General features: G+C 36.3%; 1 protein-coding gene across 4 annotated transcripts in view; it reads right to left on the bottom strand.

The window, feature by feature from the left end:
• LOC114054055 (lethal(3)malignant brain tumor-like protein 4) overlaps positions 1-19,230 on the bottom strand; it is a 504,773-nt gene that overhangs the window by 311,455 nt on the left and 174,088 nt on the right. For 3 of the 4 annotated variants that reach the window (XM_027877122.1, XM_027877124.1, XM_027877123.1), the window contains 3 exons: positions 10,030-10,134; positions 7,506-7,641; positions 5,065-5,156 (listed from right to left, as the gene is read on the bottom strand). In XM_027877122.1, the coding sequence (XP_027732923.1) occupies positions 5,065-5,156; positions 7,506-7,641; positions 10,030-10,134 (333 nt within the window). Of the gene's footprint in view, positions 1-5,064; positions 5,157-7,505; positions 7,642-10,029; positions 10,135-14,160; positions 14,261-19,230 lie in introns of all 4 variants that reach the window. The other variant, XM_027877125.1, reaches the window with a different exon arrangement.

Genomic DNA, 19,230 nt, shown 5'->3' with positions numbered 1-19,230 from the left:
CATATCCAAAAATTAGTGGGAAAGTTTCTGGCATTTGCTCATGACTAGAATTCATTTTCAGGTCTCAGAAGGGCACATTTTACCTGCGTATAAGCTCTATGCCCAGATTTGAAATTGCAATGTAATTTCCAAAAATGGCTTTAACAACATAAATGCCATTTCTGAATTCTTAGGTCCATGGAAAATAGTGGGCACTGGAGGCGAAAGAAAGCTGTCTGCACTGAAGGATTCCTGGATGCTCTCACACATAACTCACCAAAACCCTCTGAGGTATGCAGAGCAGATATTAACATCTTCATGCCAAACAAAGGTAAACTGATGCACAAAGAACTGAGATGCCTACAACCAAAGACACCCAACTAGCTAGAAGAAGAATTAGGAAAAGAAACTTGTTTTCCTAATTTCCAACATGTACTATTTATACTAGGGGGGGATGGGGGGCAGTGGAACTTGTGGCCTCGAAGCCATATGTGGCCCTCTAGATCCTCAAGGATGGCCCTTTGACTGAATCCAAACTTCACAGAACAAATCCCATTAATAAAAAAATTTCTTCTGTAAAACTTGGACTCAATCCAAAGACCATACCCAAGCACCTGGAAGGCCACAGGTTCCCCACCCTGGTACTAGGCCATTTAGCCTTTAAAGCATGGGAGCCACTGGTAAAGTCACTGTCACCAGATTAGAAGATTGGCATTTCCCTTCTCACATCTATGGGTTTTCATGGCAGCATGAAAGGAATGATGGCACAAGGAAAATCCTACCTCCCTCCTCACAGAAGCTATGCCCTGAATGTACAAAATTTGGTGGATCCTTTCTCTTTCTATTCAATTCAAAAGCAGATTTTCTTCTGCATCTCAAGTGTCTGTCCAAGACATATGTACTAATGGATTAAATGAACTAACTATTCAATTTCATTTCAAAATCTGGGTAATACGCATTCTCCATAAGATCTTGCTGTTCTTCAGTCATTTTTCAGTCATGTCTTTCATGACCCCATTTGGGGTTTCCTTGGCAGATACTAGATAGGTTTGCCCTTTTCTTCTCCAGCTCAGTTTACAGATGAGGAAACTGAGGCAAAAGGGGTTAAGCAACTTGCCTAGGTCACAGCTAGTAAGTGTCTGAGGCCATTTTTGAACCAAGAAAGATAAGCCTTCCTGACTTCAGGCCTAGCGCTCTATTTACTACATTACCTAGCTGCCCCTTCTGTAGGATCCTATGGCTTTATATAAGTAAGAGTGGTATCTTTTAAGAGACATAGAGATGCTGTCCATTGATAGTAAACTTCTTCCATTTATAATTTGCTCAGTATATCCCACATGACACTACCAACATCTTGATCAAGAACATATTCCCCTACTTTCTAACTTGTTTGTTAGTGATCACTGGAGGATCACTGAACAAAATTGTTATGGTAATTGCATCTGTCTTGGAATCTTGTTTGATCTTGATATAGACATAGGAGGCACAAGGCTGGAGAGGAGAGTTCTTAAGGCTGTGCTGTGCTACTCTAGAAAGTCAATTTACTTTTTAATCACAAACAATAAACACAGAATCTTATGTTGTCTAACCCTCTCGGTCAAGTTTAAGCAAATTATATATAAGATGCAATTGGCTGTGGAAAATTATTTGCCAAATTATGGCTTTTTCCTTCTTGCACTTTTATCAATTATGTCCTCAATATGCTCATGGGCCTATTGATTGGTTAATAGATAATTCTCATAAAGGTTTTATAGGGAAAAGAAAGTTATATCACATGGTTCAGTAGTTGCTGATACTTTCAACATCACCATTTTTAATAATAAAGTAATCCAAGATCTTTTTCATATTTTTAAACCATCCACCAGCCTTGAGATATCTTTAAAATTAATTTTTCTTTATTTCCTTGTCATCTCCAACACAGACTGCACACACTCAACACAAACTTGATCTACATGTTATTCTTGACCTTATCTTTTTAATTTTCATTTCCTGATATAAGACATCCTATACCAATAGCCTCAATGTGGTGCTTCCATTGTAACTGATAACAGACTGCTATTTCATTAAAGGTACATTTTTCTCCTATAGCTTTATGCTCAACCTATCAATTTGGGAAAAGTTGAATAAAGTATGGTACCTGAATGTAATGGAATATTATTGTCCTGAAATGATGAAACAGATGATTTCAGGGGAAACTTTGGAAGACTTGTTATGAATTGATATAAAAGTGAAATAAGAACCAGAATAACTTATGAGACAATAATAATACTGAAAAACAAATAATTTTAGGACTTAAAAACTTAAGGTGATCAATGCAATCCCCAATCATGACTTCAAAGGACCAATGATGAAGCAGGCCAGGACACAGAAGGGGACATGTATTTTTGGACATGTCTAATGTGGGAATTTATTTTGCTTGCCTATGCATATTTGTTATTAGTTATGCTTTGTTTTATTTTTAAAGAGGGAATGGGAAATGGGCAACAGAGAGAATATATACTTGTTGATTTAAAAAAGAAAGACCAGAAATATTGAAAAATTGGTTCTATCTTTAACCTATTCGAGTTCCTTAGGCTTCTGAGTCCTCTAAAAGGCATGAGGCCTTTCCTCTCTTAATCCTGAACCATTTTTTTTTCTTTTTTGCCTTTCTTCTGCTGCTTAATATTTGCCTTCCCATGGAAGACACTAGGTATCAAGAAGGAAGATATAAGCTGACTTTGTCCAGGAGTATTTTCTAGCTTTTTATAAAATTATTCAACTTCTTCAACCTTTGCAACAGATTTTGATGCAAAAGCTACAATAAATAAACAACAGATTTTGATGCAAAAACTACAATAAACTTCACGGGAGTAATTTTTCTTATACTTATGAGTTGGTTGGTTGTCCTTCATTCTTGCAGAGGACCAAAATGATATCACTATGTTAGAGTCAAGTTAATAGTGCGTCTCACTGTGGCTAATCAGACCAATATGAGCTGAGAATGCTCTATCACAGGTCAAGCACAAAGAGTCCATGGGAACATTTGGGGTGGACTCTCTAAATCTGTGCATCTTGTATTTCTTTTGAGCTACTTCGATTCTGCTTTGCTCACAGAGCACAGTACCTTCTTTGATGTGGGTACATCATTCTGGGTGGTCCTTTGCCTGTATCGCATGTGAGGATTTGCCTTGTATGAGTTCTCCATAAAATAATCTTTTAGGCAAACATACTTATGACATTCAAACAACATGGTCAGTCCATTGGAGTTGTGCTCTCTGCAGCAGAATTTGAATATTTGGCAGTTTAGCTTGAGAAAAGACCTCCATATATAGTACTTCTCCTGTTAGGTGACTTTCAGAATCTTTCTAAGACAATTCAAATGGAAGTGATACAGTTTCCCAGCAAGGCACCGGCATACTGTCGAGGTTTCACAGGCATGCAACAGTGAGGTCAGCACAACAGTTCTGTAGACCTTTAGTTTGGCAATCGGTCCAATACTATTTCTCTCTCACACTTTCCTTTGGAGCCTCCCAAACACTGAGCTACCTCTGGTAATGTGTAGGGGTACTACAAGGACAGAGAACCAAATATTCTATGTAATGATATAATCTTGATGCTTTTGGAGACATAATGCTCCTAGGATCACAGACTTAGTTGGAAGGAACCTTAACATTCATCTAGTTCAAACTGTTCATCTTGCAAATGAGGAAACTGAGGCATAGAGATTAAGTGTCTTATCCTAAGTGAGAGGGATTAGGATTTAAACATAGGTCCTTTGACTCTAAAACCATCACTCATACCTCACAACCCAAAGAAAGTTTCTAAGCTAACTCCTTTATTTTTCTCTCCAAGGAAAATCTATGACCCATTTTCCATGTCACTGCAAGTTATTTATATCTTCTGATTTCATTTCCTATAATAATATGAACATTGATGAGTTTCAGTTCTGTAGTAACATATCTTCTTTGTCATCGAAAACAGATCTTGCATTCAGAGGTCTAGGAGTCAAATTAATGTTGAGGCAGTCTAAGAATTAAGTGATGGTAATTGCCTCCTGAACCTGTTTTCATTACTCTACCACCAAGGAGACTACCCAGGAGAAGGGGAGCACTTCATGCTTTTCAGTTTCATGGGTTCATTTCATCACCTAGAATTCAAACCTCTGAAGAATCTGGAGACACTTCTGGCAATGACAATCCTCGGAGAAAAGTAACAGACAGAGGCAGAAATGGCATCTGGAACTTGTCCACCCAAAGGGGAGAAAAGCATGCTAGTTTCTGTAATATTAAGCACAACTTTTCTAGATACATTCAGTCTACCCGAAAAAATCTACACTGGTTCGAAAAACACACAACCTCATATATAGGTCAATTTGCAGTATGGACTATTGGGAATGAACACATTTTGAAACGAGACCTTTAATTTTTAAGTATCCTCAAATGTAATCCCTTTTACATATGGCTCATTTATTTTCCACATTTAAATTATTCTGTTAAGAAAAACTGATATCTGCCCAGAGAAATGGTTGGTTTTTAAGTTGAAGGAAAAAAATGAAAGGCAGAAAAATTAATTCTTAAAGAATCATCAAGAGAAGCAGTATGGTAGCAGGGGTAGGGAACCTGCAGCCTCAAGGCCACATGTGGCCCTCTAAGTCCTCAAGTACAGCCCGTTGAGTGAATCCAAACTTCACAGAACAGATCAAAGGGCCACACTTGAGGACCTAGAGGGTCACATGTGGCCTCAAGGCCGATGGTTCCCTACCCGTGGTAGGGGAAAAAAAAAACACTGAACTTGGAGGTCAGGATAGACCTCGGTTCAAATCCTGCTGCCTCTGAACACTTACTAGTTGTATATGAATACTATGTAAACTATGTTTGTACATTAGTTTGTGGCCATAAAAAAAGTTTCTGAGTTTGTGAGGCTTGACTTTATCTGTAAAATGGGCATAAGAATACCAGCAGGCATACTAATGGATGAAAAGTGCTTTGCATGCATTACAGGCGCATTAGCTATTACGATGACCATCAAAGTAGCAAACTATAAAGCAATAAGGAAACCCGGAATTCGAAAAAAAATAACCTGATTTATATTAAAGTGGATACTTACGATACTTCTGCTTAGGAACAGTTTCTTGGGAGCATTTTGTAATTTGGAGGTCTTCAAGTTGTCCGTACAAGTAACCTTGTCCTTTTTGTAACCTAATGGAAATGAAAAGTCCTATAAATACCACACACATGGTTAATGAATTAATGATTGTTATTTTTATTCCAGTTTTAAAAATCTTCTTGCCTACATTTCTCTGACATAAATGAAAACTATGGATTTACCTATTAGGCATCTAAAGTCTCTAATTCATTCGAAGACCTAATTCATCAAATGTAAAACTGGTCACACAAATTTTCGTCATGTACAGAAATCATTTCCTACTACAAGTCAATCAGTCCTAGGTTCTTAGATATCCAAACCAATCATTAAATAGTTCTCAAAGAGGGAGAAGGATATGATGACCACCAGGAAGGCTTTCCAAAAATGCTCAGACATCTTGTCAAGGAGTTGAACTCAGTTGGTCCCAGTCACTCAGAGAATCAATGTTGGCCCCATACTACCACCATCCCATCATCATATCAGGAACAGTATTAACTGTATTGGTTTAACTGGTTAATTAGTTTCCAGTTCCCTATCAAGTGGCATGAGGAACTCTAGTCCCCAATTCTTTTTATTTTTTAGGCAACTGGGGTTAAGTGACTTGCCCAGGGTCACATAGCTAGTAAGTGTCAAGTGTTTGGTCTGAGGCCGGATTTGAACTCAGGTCCTCCTGACTATTTAGGGCAGGTGCTCTATCCACTGTGCCACCTAGCTGCTCCTAGTCCCCAGTTCTTACAGACCACTCCTAAGAGTCTAACGGACAGCTGGGAAGAAAAGAACCATTAGGATCTGCACCAACCAGATCATTTTTCAGTTAATTCCAAGGGAAATGATGGTCATCCAAGGGCTTCTAGAAATCAGAGATTTCAATGAATTACCTAGTAAAAGGACAGCCTGTCTGACAATTTACTGACAAAAAAGGTAGGCTTCTAATGAGTTTACATCCATCTGGAATTTGCCTTAATTACTAATAAAGCGAGTTTAATATAATGGAAGTTGTACTAGACTCAGGAGATGCCTGATTCTGACATTAACCAGCTGTGTGACTATGCTTAATAAAGTTAACCTCTCTGAGTCTGTTTCCTCCTCTGTAAAATAAGAGTAACAATACTGCAATAAGCACTTCACCGGGCTTTACAGTGAATAAAGTTCTTTGTAAATCAGAAAGCACTGTATATGTGTGTGTGTGTGTGTGTGTATAAATGTATATGTATATCTGTGTATATATAATATATATGTAACATATGTGTGTGTGAGTGTGTGCATATGTTTGCTCCTATTTTCACAAGAATAAACCTGAGCCCCAGAGGGGTTCAATTATATTTAGCTGTCTATTCATGGCATCTCTTCCATTATACCTCTTTTGCACTATGAAGATGCAAAACACAACCTCCTAACTTATTCAATGTAAAAGAATACAGCTGATGACAATTTTTTCTATTTCTTTGATGGCTCATTAGAGACATATTTTTCAAACAAATGGTTAATCTTTATCAAACAGCTTCCCAATGATGAAAGCTTAATTTAGGAGCATGAGATGTCAGATTTAGAGCTGGGAGGGGCTGGAGAGATCATCTAAACAATCTGGCCCCTTTCATTTTGCAGATGAATTATGCAAGACCCAGAGTGGCAAGGAGGTCACTTGGACACTAAATGGAAGAGCTGAAATAAAATTCCAGGTCTTCTAACTCTAAACTCACCATTTTTTCATGGCACCACACCACCATTAGATTATAAGCTCACTAAGGACAGGGATTATCTTTTGCCTCTTTTTGAATCCCCAGTGCCTGGCACATAGTAGGTGTTTAATACATATTGATTGATTGATTGCCTCTTTCTTCAGCATGTTAAAGGTCACAGAGGTCATTTTATTTCCAACAACCTTGTTCCATAAGCAGAGAATGAGTTATTACTCCTGTTTTACAAAATGAGGTAACTTCTCAGAGAGATGAGTTGACCTGACCATGAGAAGAATTAGTATATATCAGAGCAAGGATCTGACAGTCTCTTGACTCTTAAGTCCGGGGCTCTTTGTATGACACCAGAACTCATTAGGCTAGAGTACTGGTGTTTCTGTTTCACAAATCAATGATAAAATTGGGTGCTTAATGAAACGTACCCCTTTCATTACAGAGTGTTTGTTTGCTTTGTACTTAGGTCACATCATGACAACATTTCAAGGGAAAACATATTGACATATTTGATGTTATTACGCGTGTGTTTCTAAGTAATTTATAATGGTAATAACTGTCGGACACTGGGTCTCCTTATATGGATTTCTTCTCATCTTGGAAACTATTCTACAATGGACTCTCATGTTCGTGTTCTGTGAAATGCTGTTTAACGGAAAATTGAAATAGCAGTCGACCACCTTTCTAGTGGGCAAACATTTCCCCGCTTACCCTTAGGGACGTGCAATTCATGTTTGGTCTTTTCACACCACCCCACTGGGTGAATATCAGGGGAACCTGCATTGGTCCAAAAATCATAGCAGCTTAAATAGCCGTCAAAGTGAAGTCTTAGGCGATAACCACATACCTATAAAATGGGATGTGAGGAAATAGCTGTAATTTTCTTTGCTTAAGACAGATGCAAAATTCACCAAGTACTAAATATATTTACCTCAAATCAACAAGTAAAAGTATTAGTGATATGTTACTAAGGGCTCTTCTCTTCTTAAAAATAATATCTGATTTATTTTAATTTCTAGAATATATAACTAAGATCTAGTAGAATGGAATCTTCTCGAGGGGATGGACTGTTTCCTTTTCGTACTTGTAGTCCCAGGGACTAGTAGAGTTTCTTTCATGTAGTAGTGGTTTAATAAACACATTTGTGGAATTTAAAGTGCTGTACAAAGCAAGGATGTACAAGACTGAGTTTATGAGGGCAACTCAAACATTCAGATGCAGATAATATAAGTAGGGCCTGTCTGGTAAGTTCATTGAGTTGGGACTCTTCTACCAAAGCCTTTTTTTCTTTCTTCTTCTTCTTCTTTCTTTCTTTCTTTTCTTTTTTTTTTTTTTTTGCTTAGGCAATCCAGGTTAAGTGACTTGCCCAGGGTCACACAGCTAGTAAGTGTCAAGTGTCTGAGGCCAAATTTGAACTCAGGTCCTCCTGACTCCAAGGCCAAAGCTCTATCCAGTGTGCCACCTAGCTGTTCCTTTTTCTCAAACTGTGATTCCGAAAGACCAGCTTAAACATAACAAGCCCCATCCTATCAGCAACACTGCCTCTAGTCCTTCTATGGTATAGCTAATATAGAAAGTCCAGGGTTACATAAGCTAAGATACTTAAAACTCTTATGTATAGACCCAACAATTTCAAATGCTGTGTTTAAAAGGGAAGCAGTGATGTGTACCCTCAGAAACACCCTATTTCTTCTCTGTTCAAGCATTATGTACTTGTTAAATTGACAAATAAATCAGTTAGTAAAACAAACATGTTCTCTACATTTAATACCATCAAAATTAATAAGCACAGAAAATAAACAAAAATGGAAACTAGAATTAGAAAAATAATGCACATTGACTATGATTACTAAAAAGTAATATACAAATGTGAAGAAACCATGGCAATAATAATAATTCACCAATGTTATCAGTATGCTAAAGTATGGGAGGTTTTCTTTTAACTGTAGTTATACATCCATCTTCATACTGACTGTTATGCCAATAATGGAATTTTTTAAATTAAAAAATAGTATTTTTACTTTTAACAGTAAACTTTGTTTAGGAAATATTTTCTCACAAACCATTTACTTTCATCACACATTTTTTATATTTCAATTACACAGCACCTCTCACACATTTCTCACTAATTGAGCTTAAAGACTTAAATGTATAGTAGGGAGATGAAATCCTCAAAATCAGCAGTCTAGAATTCCCCTACAACTGGCAGACCTTTATGCACTCCCTAATGAAGGTAATATAGGTATAAGCAAATGCAGAAGTGTTTATGTAGTGGTATATGTCCAGACATTATTCATTTTGAATAGGGAAGCAGCATGGCATATCTGGTCTTGAAGTCAGGAGGACCTGGCTTCTGTTATATACCAGATGTGTGGGCCTGGAAAAGTAATTTAATCTCCACATGCTTCAGGAAACTCCCTAAGCCTTCCAGAGGTGCAACTTGCATTGTAGAGGGACTTTCCTCATCCAGGAGCTCCTCATCCCAATGAAATTATAGGTTCTATTCTTATTCCTACACACTACAAAACATTCACTTATCCTTAACTAAAACTAAATAAATAAATAAGTGAGTAAGTAAGTAAATGAATACATAAATAACATACAACAGTAGCCTAATGAAATCCTTTTCAACTCCATTCTGGCAATACACAATAATAATTACAAAACTGATCATATCCATGGATTCAATAATGTAATTCCTAGGGCTACAATCTAAGGGTCTACTAAAAAAAGAAACAAAAATCTAATTTGTATAAAAACATTCACAGCCAATTTACTTCTAACACTGGAAAAACTAGGAAACAATGTCTGTGTAAGAGCTTAGGAAATAGCTAAACTGATATATCAATGTAATATAATACAAATGAACCACTAACAATAAAATGAGAACTATAAAGAAATATGGAAATACATATGAACTAAAAAAATGTAAACAATCTAAATTATATAAAAACTAAAAAATTTTTATGTCTACAGAAAGAAGACATCAAAAGGGGTAACAGAATTGCTATTGTTACATAAAAATATTCTTTTAAAATATAATTAATTGTAATTACATGGTTTCATTGGGTTCTATTGGGCTTATCTTTGTTGAGATACTTTTTTAATGATATAAAATTAATTTTAAAAAGCATGGGAATATTGCTCCAGTGCTGAAAACCCAATCTGTTATTCTCCAGGAATTTACTTTAACTACTATACAACAGTCAATGAAACTACAGTAGACTTCTCTTACCTCAGCTACAGAGAGCACAAAGAATTTAGATGGATCCTGGGGGTCAATGCCTTCTAATTTCATTCCAATTTGAAAACCATTTTCATGCTCAGGAAAGGACTGATCCTAGGGATATTCAAAATACAGATAATTAAACCCTAGCTATTAAAATATTAATATACCAATACCCTGTAAAGATTTAGCATGCATATTAGCAAATGGGAATCCTCTGTACTACTTGTAAAATTCAGCAGTATTTACCTCTAAAAAGTAGTCTCTTGAAATTACTTAGCAAATACAAATGGTACAATAACTTTAAAGTACTTCAAATCATTTCAGATTATAATCATTTTACCTGCAGTGCCACAAGCCCTAGAACATGAGCTCCTCAGCTTTTCTTTTGTAAAGGGTCATTTCTTATTTCCATGAAACATTAAAAGCAATGAGTTAGAGTTGGGAATTGGGAATAGACCCAATCTGTACATGGTGGCAGTTAGGTGGCGTGAACAGCTATGTGGCTCAGCGGATAGAGTGATGGGCCTAGAGTCAGGAAGACTCACTTTCTGAGTTCAAATCTGGCCACAGACACTAACTAGCTGTGTGATCCTGGAGCCCTGTTTGCCTCAGTTTCCTCATCTGTAAAATGAGCTGGGGAAGGAAATGGCAAACCACTTAAGCATCTTTGCTAAGAAAATCCCAAAAGGGGTCATGAAGAGTCAGAAACAACCGAAATGAATGAACAACAACAAATACATAGTTGACAAATTTTGAGCAACTTTATGCTAAACAAATATTGCCACATAGTGTAGATGATCCACAAAAAAATAAAATGAATAAATAAAATACTTCTTTATAGCACAGGGTCATACCACAAAATTACAAATAAACACATACATATATGTTTTATCTCATCCTTAAACCCTGGGTGTCCACCAAGGCCCCTTTTCTCTTCTCTGCATCTTCCTCATTCATCTCATTAGTTCCCAAGGATTCAATCATCACCTCTAACCAAATGACTCTCAAATCTAGATATCTAACCTTAATATTTCCTCTGTGCTTCAGTCCCACATCAACAACTGTCTAAAGGACACCTCCATGCCTTCTAGGTATATCAAATTCAGCACATTGAATATAGAATTCATTATCTTCCTCCACAGACCTGCACCTGACCTACCCACTTCCCTACCTCTGTTAGGGATACCTCTCTCCTTTCAGGCCAAGCTAGCAAGTTCTTCATCATCCTCACCTCTTCACACTCCTTCTCTCCTGCATCCAATTAGTTGCCAAGTCCTGTCATCCACAGTCTTCTGCCGTCTTCTTGTTCCTTTATACTCACATGGCAAACAGACATTCACATTTTCATCATTTCTCACCTGGACTACTGCAATAACCCAACTGATCTCCCAGATTCAATCTTTCTTTTTTAATCCATCTTCTGCATAGCTGCCAAAATCATCTCCCTAAATGATAGGTCCTACAAAAATCACTCAAGAATCTCTGTGGCTCCCTATTTTCCCTAGGATATAAAGCAAACTCCCTAGCTATTCAATATGATTCTAGCATTTTCCAGACATTTCAAATTTCTCCTCATGAATATAAACTATATTCCAATCAAAATACTCTACTTGCTGTTTCCCAAACCCAGAGTTTCATTTCCTCTTTATGACTATGACTCAAACATACTCACTCTTCAATCTCCTCAACCTAAGAATCCCTTCAAAGTTCAATGGAGGCGTCATCTCCTATGGAAAGCCTTTCCAGATTTCCCTAGTTATTAATTCTCCTCAAATTATCTTGCATTTGAATCTCTGTGTATATTCTATCCCCATAGGGGAAACATAAGCTCCATGAGGACAGGCACTTTGTTTTCCCTTTTTATCACCAATGCCTTACACACACATAGACACAATGCATATTGAATTACATGCCTTTTTTCCACCTCTAGATATGAGACCCAGTGATACAGAAGCTCTTTGACATCACTACTGACAATAGGAATAACAGCTATAAAAAACTCTTGTTAAACAGGTAGAAAATTACTAGGCTTAAAAGTCTTAAGAGTTTAAAAGGAAGTGAGTATCTAGAAGAGAAAGACAGCTCTAAAAGAGAGGACAGATGTTCAACCAAATTAATAAGGAGATAGAAAAAAGACAAGTTGTCAAAATTCTAAACTACCTTCCAACAACAAATGAAGGTCAACAGAGAAGCAGGAGTTCATTCTTCTTATTAAAATGACCAATGGAACTGGTGGGGGGTTTTTGTTTGTTTGTTTTCTTTTTGTTTATTTTGCTTTTTAGTGAGGCAATCGGGGTTAAGAGACTTGCCCAGGCTCACACAGTTATTAAGTGTCAAATGTCTGGTCTGAGGTTGCATTTGAACCCAGGTCCTCCTAACTCCAGGGTCCGTGCTCTATCCACTGCACCACCTAGCTGCCCCCAGAACTGGTGTTTTCTAAAGATACAGTAGTCTAAAAACAGCAGCATGGACAGCCTTGTTTACATAGCAGGGAAGATGAGCGTTTAGAACTATAAAACCAATGAAATTCAGAACTAGGAGGTTGGAATGCTCAAAGTTCAACAGCCTCACTTTACAGATAAAGAAACTCAAGTTCAGAGAAATAAAAGAACATATTTCCCAAAATAAAAACCATCCAACTAAAAGTTGTCACTTTTATAAATGCCCAAATGGGAAGATAGTTGAACATTAACACCAACAATAATAGGTTGTGTCAGAAATGTTCATCTCTAGCTGACACTGCCATCAACCACATTTTTTTTTTTTTGGACAACCAAAAAATTGGAGGGACAGGGAGAGGGAGAAGGGAGTGTCCTGGTCTATGCTTTGGCTATTATGGGGCACTTCCAATGAGGAAACTCCTTCTACAATAAAGGCAGCACCTGGGTTGTAATTCATGGCCTTAGAAAGTTGCCTGGAACACTATAAGGTTAAGTGACTTGCCCAAAATCACACAACTACTATGTGACTGAAGCAGGGCTTTAAGCCAGGGTCTACTTTTCTCCAAGGTCAGCTTTTTATCCACTTTGCTATGAAAATGACATGTATCCCTTTTCCTAAAGATTGAAAACATGCATGAATACCACATTAGTCTTCAATATATTCTGGCGAAGAAATAAGTAATGCTTATTTGTGGCCATATAAACAGATGAGGAAAACAAGATGGTATAATGCCCATTTCCCCCAAAGATAAACTCAATTTGAGTGGAGGAGTCAAAATTATAACCTCAAGTTATCTCACTTCCCATTTTAACCTCTGTTTATCCAGGCACACAATTTCAAAAATCTAATAAGAGTATAGATTAAATGTTGACCATCAATTATTTTATAATTAGAAATAAAATGATCAGTATATGAAAATCAGGTAATGATTTTAAAGTTACACACAAAACATTTCATCCGTCACTGTTATGTTAATAGAAAGTACAGCTTAGCATTTTAATTCCAACTGGAACATGAAATATTTGTTCAGAATCTTAGGAAATGACCCAAAAAAATATCCTGAACAGCTGCCCCATATGCCTGCATCATTTTAGATTTTTTTACCAAGAAAGACATTCTTTAAAAAATGATAAAAAAGCTAAAATGAAATGCTAAGACTGAATGATTTCTGAAGCATTTTTTATTTGTACAAGAATAAAATGCCATGTGTGTGTTTAACTCTCCCAGGCTTCTTCTCACGTCTACTCTGTTTTCCAGCAGATTTTATTTAACAAGTTTTATATGACTACCTCCTGTTCACTGCTTTGAAATTTCTCTGTGGTTTCTCCCCCCACATCCCCCTCAAATGAAAACAAGGGGGGAAATGTGTATTGATAACATTGAAATGAAATTTAAGCAGTTGTCGGAACTGATATAAGATGCTTTTGTAGAAACGTCAGTCACAAAATAAAAAGGGGGGAAACATGACTTCCTGGGGAGCAGACTATGCCTTATTATCACACATGAATGATAGAGGCAAGACACTTGCAGAAATTCTCAGCCAGAAGTTAAGATGATCAATGTTACTATTATCAGCATATCAAAACTGCTTCTCAATTGAACATTTGGGAGCTTTATATAATTCTGTAACTAACACTGTATATATAACACAGCAGTGTCTTTCCTCTTTGGGTTTCAAATGAAAATAAAACATACCATTTTCACAATTTTGAAGGACAGCATTCAGCAGGAAATGTCACCATTTTATGGGCTCTTTTCCAAATATTCTCCTTTAATGATTCATTCACATGATACACTTAGGAAGGGAGGGAGAAAATAAGCATTTATTAAACACTTACTATGTGCCAGGCACTACAGTAAGTGCTTATTTGTGGGGGAGAGGTCTATTTCATTAAAAAATATCTTAAGAATATACCTGGTAATAAGGTTCACAGAATGAGTTTCTACTATATACCATGGTGAATAAAAAGCATTTTTAAAAAAACTTTCCCCCCCCACAAATACTGGATCTTAATAAAATACCATTATTGAATACAACATCACCTACTAAACTTAAACCAACCACTATGTCAATCAACCTCTAACGAGATATATGCTAGATACTTTAGGGAAATTATTTCATTTCTTTAAGTTACTAAAGCACCAGGCCCCAACTAATGTGTTCCTAGTGACTTTAAAAAAGAGTCAACCAACAAATCAGTATCTATTCTAATACTCCAAGACCAAAAGTGTTCTTTCTCCTACAGTAAATGATATTTAAGAATATGCATATCTGATAAATTACGTTCTCTCTCTCTCTTTCATGAAGCTGCCCATTCCAAACAAGTCAATTTTTCTTCCAGAACGATATGCTATTATCCTTGAAGCACATCACAGTTTTTCCATGAAGTCAGACTAGATACAAAAAAATCAATTTTTAATTTCCTCATGACATAAATGACTCTTGATCATGCTATCAATTTGTTAGATGAATAGGAATTATTTCTAATTTCAAGAGGGAAAAAACTGAATTTTGGAGCTGAGGCTAATCTAGTGGTGAAGGTTGACACAAGGTCTATTTTGCAACTCTTGTTTTATATGGTATTTTCTTACTATTTTTGGATGCATTTAAATTCTGGTCAGATTTCTTAAATGGCTTACGAACATCATGTGCAGAACACAAAGACAGAGAGCTACATATCAATCTATCAGCACTTGCTAGGAGCCCACTACATAGCAGGCAATGTGGCACATAAGCACAAAAGTGAGGCAATCTCTGTTCTTAAGGAGCTCATACCCTACTGGGGAGACATACAACATTTTCACAAGTTATGCACAAAATGAAAGCAAAGTAAGGAAATGTCCTTTGTTGGAGTTGGAAAGTGAGATAAGCCTTGAAAGGAGTGAAGGGTTCCAAGAAGTGAGGAGGTGAGAAAGGAGTGCATTCCAGGAATAGTGTATACGGTCAGTGTGATGAAAGAGGGGAAAGATAGAAATACATCTATAATGTAACAACAATACTGTTTTAAAGATAGGTCGGTCTGTATTTTTCTGGTTTCTGTGAAGTAATAAGCTTATTCCCCTCTTCATTCAGTGCCAAACAACTCTATTTCACCTCTAAAATCTAAGAAAATTATGTTAACACGTCTGATTGCACAATTAAAGTCTGCACTCAAAAAACACGTCAGACATCTCACTAACTGACTGGATTAAATTCTCAGAAACAAAACAAAACGTACAACACATCTCTTTGAGAGTGAAATACTGAAATGGGCAAATCTTAATACGGCTAAAAATTTCTCTATGACTAAAGTAAAAATGGCACCTAGGTAAAAGAATGTATATAAAAAGCTCAAAATACCACAGACCATTTCCACTGCCTTTATCAAAGCTGTCCACAAATTCCTCAACCAACAGAAAGCTCATGTCAAGAATCCTTGGAGAACATTTTGTCTAAAACAAAAAAAAAAAACAAAACAAAACCATGGGACCTTTTTTCAAGGAGTGGGCCCTTCTGGAGCAAAGAATCAATGTCACTTTTAATATAAAAGTTCACTTAAAGAATAGTTGTGGAATTTGCCATTCCTTGACTGGGGCAGGGGGAAGAGGAGAAGTACCATATCGTCTCTTAATCTCTCTTCTTAAACAGTTATGAACTTGGCATTCAACTCCCAGCTAGAAGTCCAGATAAGCAGTTGTAGCATTTGTAGAAAATGAGAATACCAGTCTTTAGAACAAATAAGTAGCACTTACCTAACTCTCAAGTACTATTGCTTTGCATTTGCTGAACTATTAGATGTCAATCACTGAATGTGGAATTAGACCTTTTTCAACTAATGGACTGTTGGGGAGGGGGGAGCCGCTTAGGGGCAGGAACTGAGTTTTTGGGTCCCCCCCCCATATCATTAACTAGCCACTCCTCCCCTAAATTAGAGATATACAGAAATTCAGAAAAACAATACTATTATAAATAGGTAAGAAACCGCTCAACTAAAAATTCCCTTTATAAAATATAAGTAACAAACATTAGGTGGTCTAATAACAGCATTATGTAAAGGTGGATCCTGGTTTTTAAAAGACCTTCTTCGGATGACTTTAGACATAATACTTCAAACCCTGGGTAACACTGAAATACACAGAACGACTGTTAAAATTCTGCGTGGAATTCTGCATTGGTTAGTTTTTCTGAACTTTTCCCCCTATTTTTTATTGTTCATTTTTAAAAAGATGTCTCAGTAATAGGAAATGTTGGTAATGTAAATGCAAACAATATCAATAAAATTTACTTAAAATATGAATTCAAAGAATTATATAATGGGGACAAGAATAAGAAATAAGGAAAACATAGAACAACCATATTAAGGTGAGAAGATTGTATGCTATATGTATGTACGTATACACACACACACACACACGCACACACACACACACACACACACACACACACACACACACAGACAACGTGGGGACATAATTTGATTCCCAGCAGAGTCAAATCCATAAAAACAAATTGAGTGTATCATATCATGGAAAAAGCTAATAGAAGGAGAAGGAAGAACACATGTTCACTCACATAGTCCTTTAATTTACAGATCCACTGTACCTATCATGTAATAGTGTATGCATGTATTTTATTTGTGCTGTAATCTATTTCCCTACTAGATTGTAGGGTCTATTAAGACTGTATCAAGTCTATAAAAAATTTCCTCAATGAGGTCAGGGGTTATATTTCACCTAAAATTTCTATTTCTTCAATGTCTAACTCAATTTTCTGCAGAGATACAATAAATGCTGACTTAAAAATTACAGTAGAAATAATTATATTGAACAGTTTAAAAAAAACCCACAGCATTTCATCTTATTCTAAGATCAACTGCTATGTCAGAGTAATAATGTAAAACTTAATCACCTCACTCAATCAATCATAAAATCTAATGAAAATGGTTAGATGAATACTATTAATCAATGCTTTTTTTATAATAGGTGAACATTCCATTACAAATTCCACTATTTGACAAATGATTAACTTTGATATTTCATATTACTTAAACCAAATGATACTACCATGTTTCCTAAAATGTACAGAACTTACTACACAAAATATTACCAATAACAGCTCACATATAAACAATATTTTGTGATCTATAAAACCCTCTTCTGAAAACAGCCTTGTGATGTGGAAAGAGAAAAAACACACACACACTCAGCAGCAACTTTAAATTTATTTAAAATTATTTAAAGTGAGGAAAGGTAGTAGTGCCTTGGAGTCAGGAAGACCTGGGAGCTCCCTACACTAAAGTCATGAGAGGGCATATGTAACTTGGATTTTTTTTCAGACAGAAAAGGATCTAAAAAGGCTTCACATGAGGTTTGATGCAGACAAAACATGATCATTTCACTGGGCTACAGATCTAAACCAAATTCATTTGCCCATATACTTCACCCCCGACATATCTAGGAGTTTCTGAATTCCATTTGACACTGCTAAAATTCTGACTAGATGCTTAAAACAATTTATGACCAGATATTGTAAGCACATCTGCCTGTATAGACAAAGCACAGAAAAAGAGCTTAAATTTCAAAGGAGGATGAAGGGGACATTTAAATATGCATGACGAATTTTACTTCTACAGGCAGTATTTTTTTTTTTGCTACTTTAGAATGGTTCTGAAGCCTTTTAATATTAAAAGGAAGTTGAAAAGGTAATAATGATATGATATCCACAAGATTTTTTTTTCAGTTAAGTTTCAAACTGCACAATTCATGCAAAGACATGTATTCATCTTGTGCTTGGCAGTGTGGCCAACATAAAAGGAGAAAGCATGTTCACAGCCACTAGGGAAGACATAATCGAATTAGGAAGCAAGAAAGCACACAAGTGAAACAACAAAAAAACCTTTTAAGGAAAATTTAGTAGTATGAGAATTCAGAACAAGAGAAAGATCATTAAAAGCTGGGGTCAATGTTCTCAAAAACCAAGTCACTTCCAGTTTCATAGGTCCTTAACCATAATAAAATAATTATGATACATGAATTTAAAATAAAGCAGCAAAGATGAAAAAGTTTTTATTTTAGTTTAAAATAAAAATTTTTTTCTTTGTTTTTCTGAGCAAATACACTAATTATTAAGGGAAGGTTATGCTTTTGTTCAATGTCACAAGCGTCCTCTAACTAACAGGGCTGTTTTGAGCAAAGTACTTTGTAAACTGTAAAATGCTATAAAAATGAGACTTGTTATTATCATTATGCAAAGCATCAAATAATCAGCATTTTTAAGCATCTCTCCTATGCCAGGTGAGAGGGAGATTGGCATAGTTGGTAGAGAGCTGACCTTGGAACCTGGGACATGGGTTCAAATCCTGCCTGACACATTCTCTGTGACCCTTGGTAAGTGCCTCAAACCCCCAATTTCTTCACTGGAAATTCCCTATCCTAATAAAATCACAAATCCATTCCTATGTTCTGGGAATGTGTGTGTGTGTGTGTGTGTGTGTGTGTGTGTGTGTGTGTGTACACAATTGTATGTGTGTGTATTATAAATACTCTTCTCTCTATATGTGTGTGTATACATATATACATGTATAAACGCATACTCTCTCTATATTATATATATATACATACACACAATAAAGATACATACAAATAACTCAGAGAAGAGAGGAAGAGCAGGGAAAGAGGGAAAAGAGGGGAGAGGAAGAGTGACAGAGACAGAGGGAGAGAGGGAGGGAGGCAGAGATGGGGGAGAGAGAAAGAGAAAGAGAGAGAGGTTGATTCCTCAATAAGAAC

Source organism: Vombatus ursinus, unplaced genomic scaffold, assembly GCF_900497805.2.
Source record: "Vombatus ursinus unplaced genomic scaffold, bare-nosed wombat genome assembly UNPS02014812.1, whole genome shotgun sequence".
NCBI classification, from domain to species: Eukaryota; Metazoa; Chordata; class Mammalia; order Diprotodontia; family Vombatidae; genus Vombatus; species Vombatus ursinus.
Note: the sequence above shows the minus strand (reverse complement) of the source record. Positions and strands in the feature narration are given on the sequence as shown.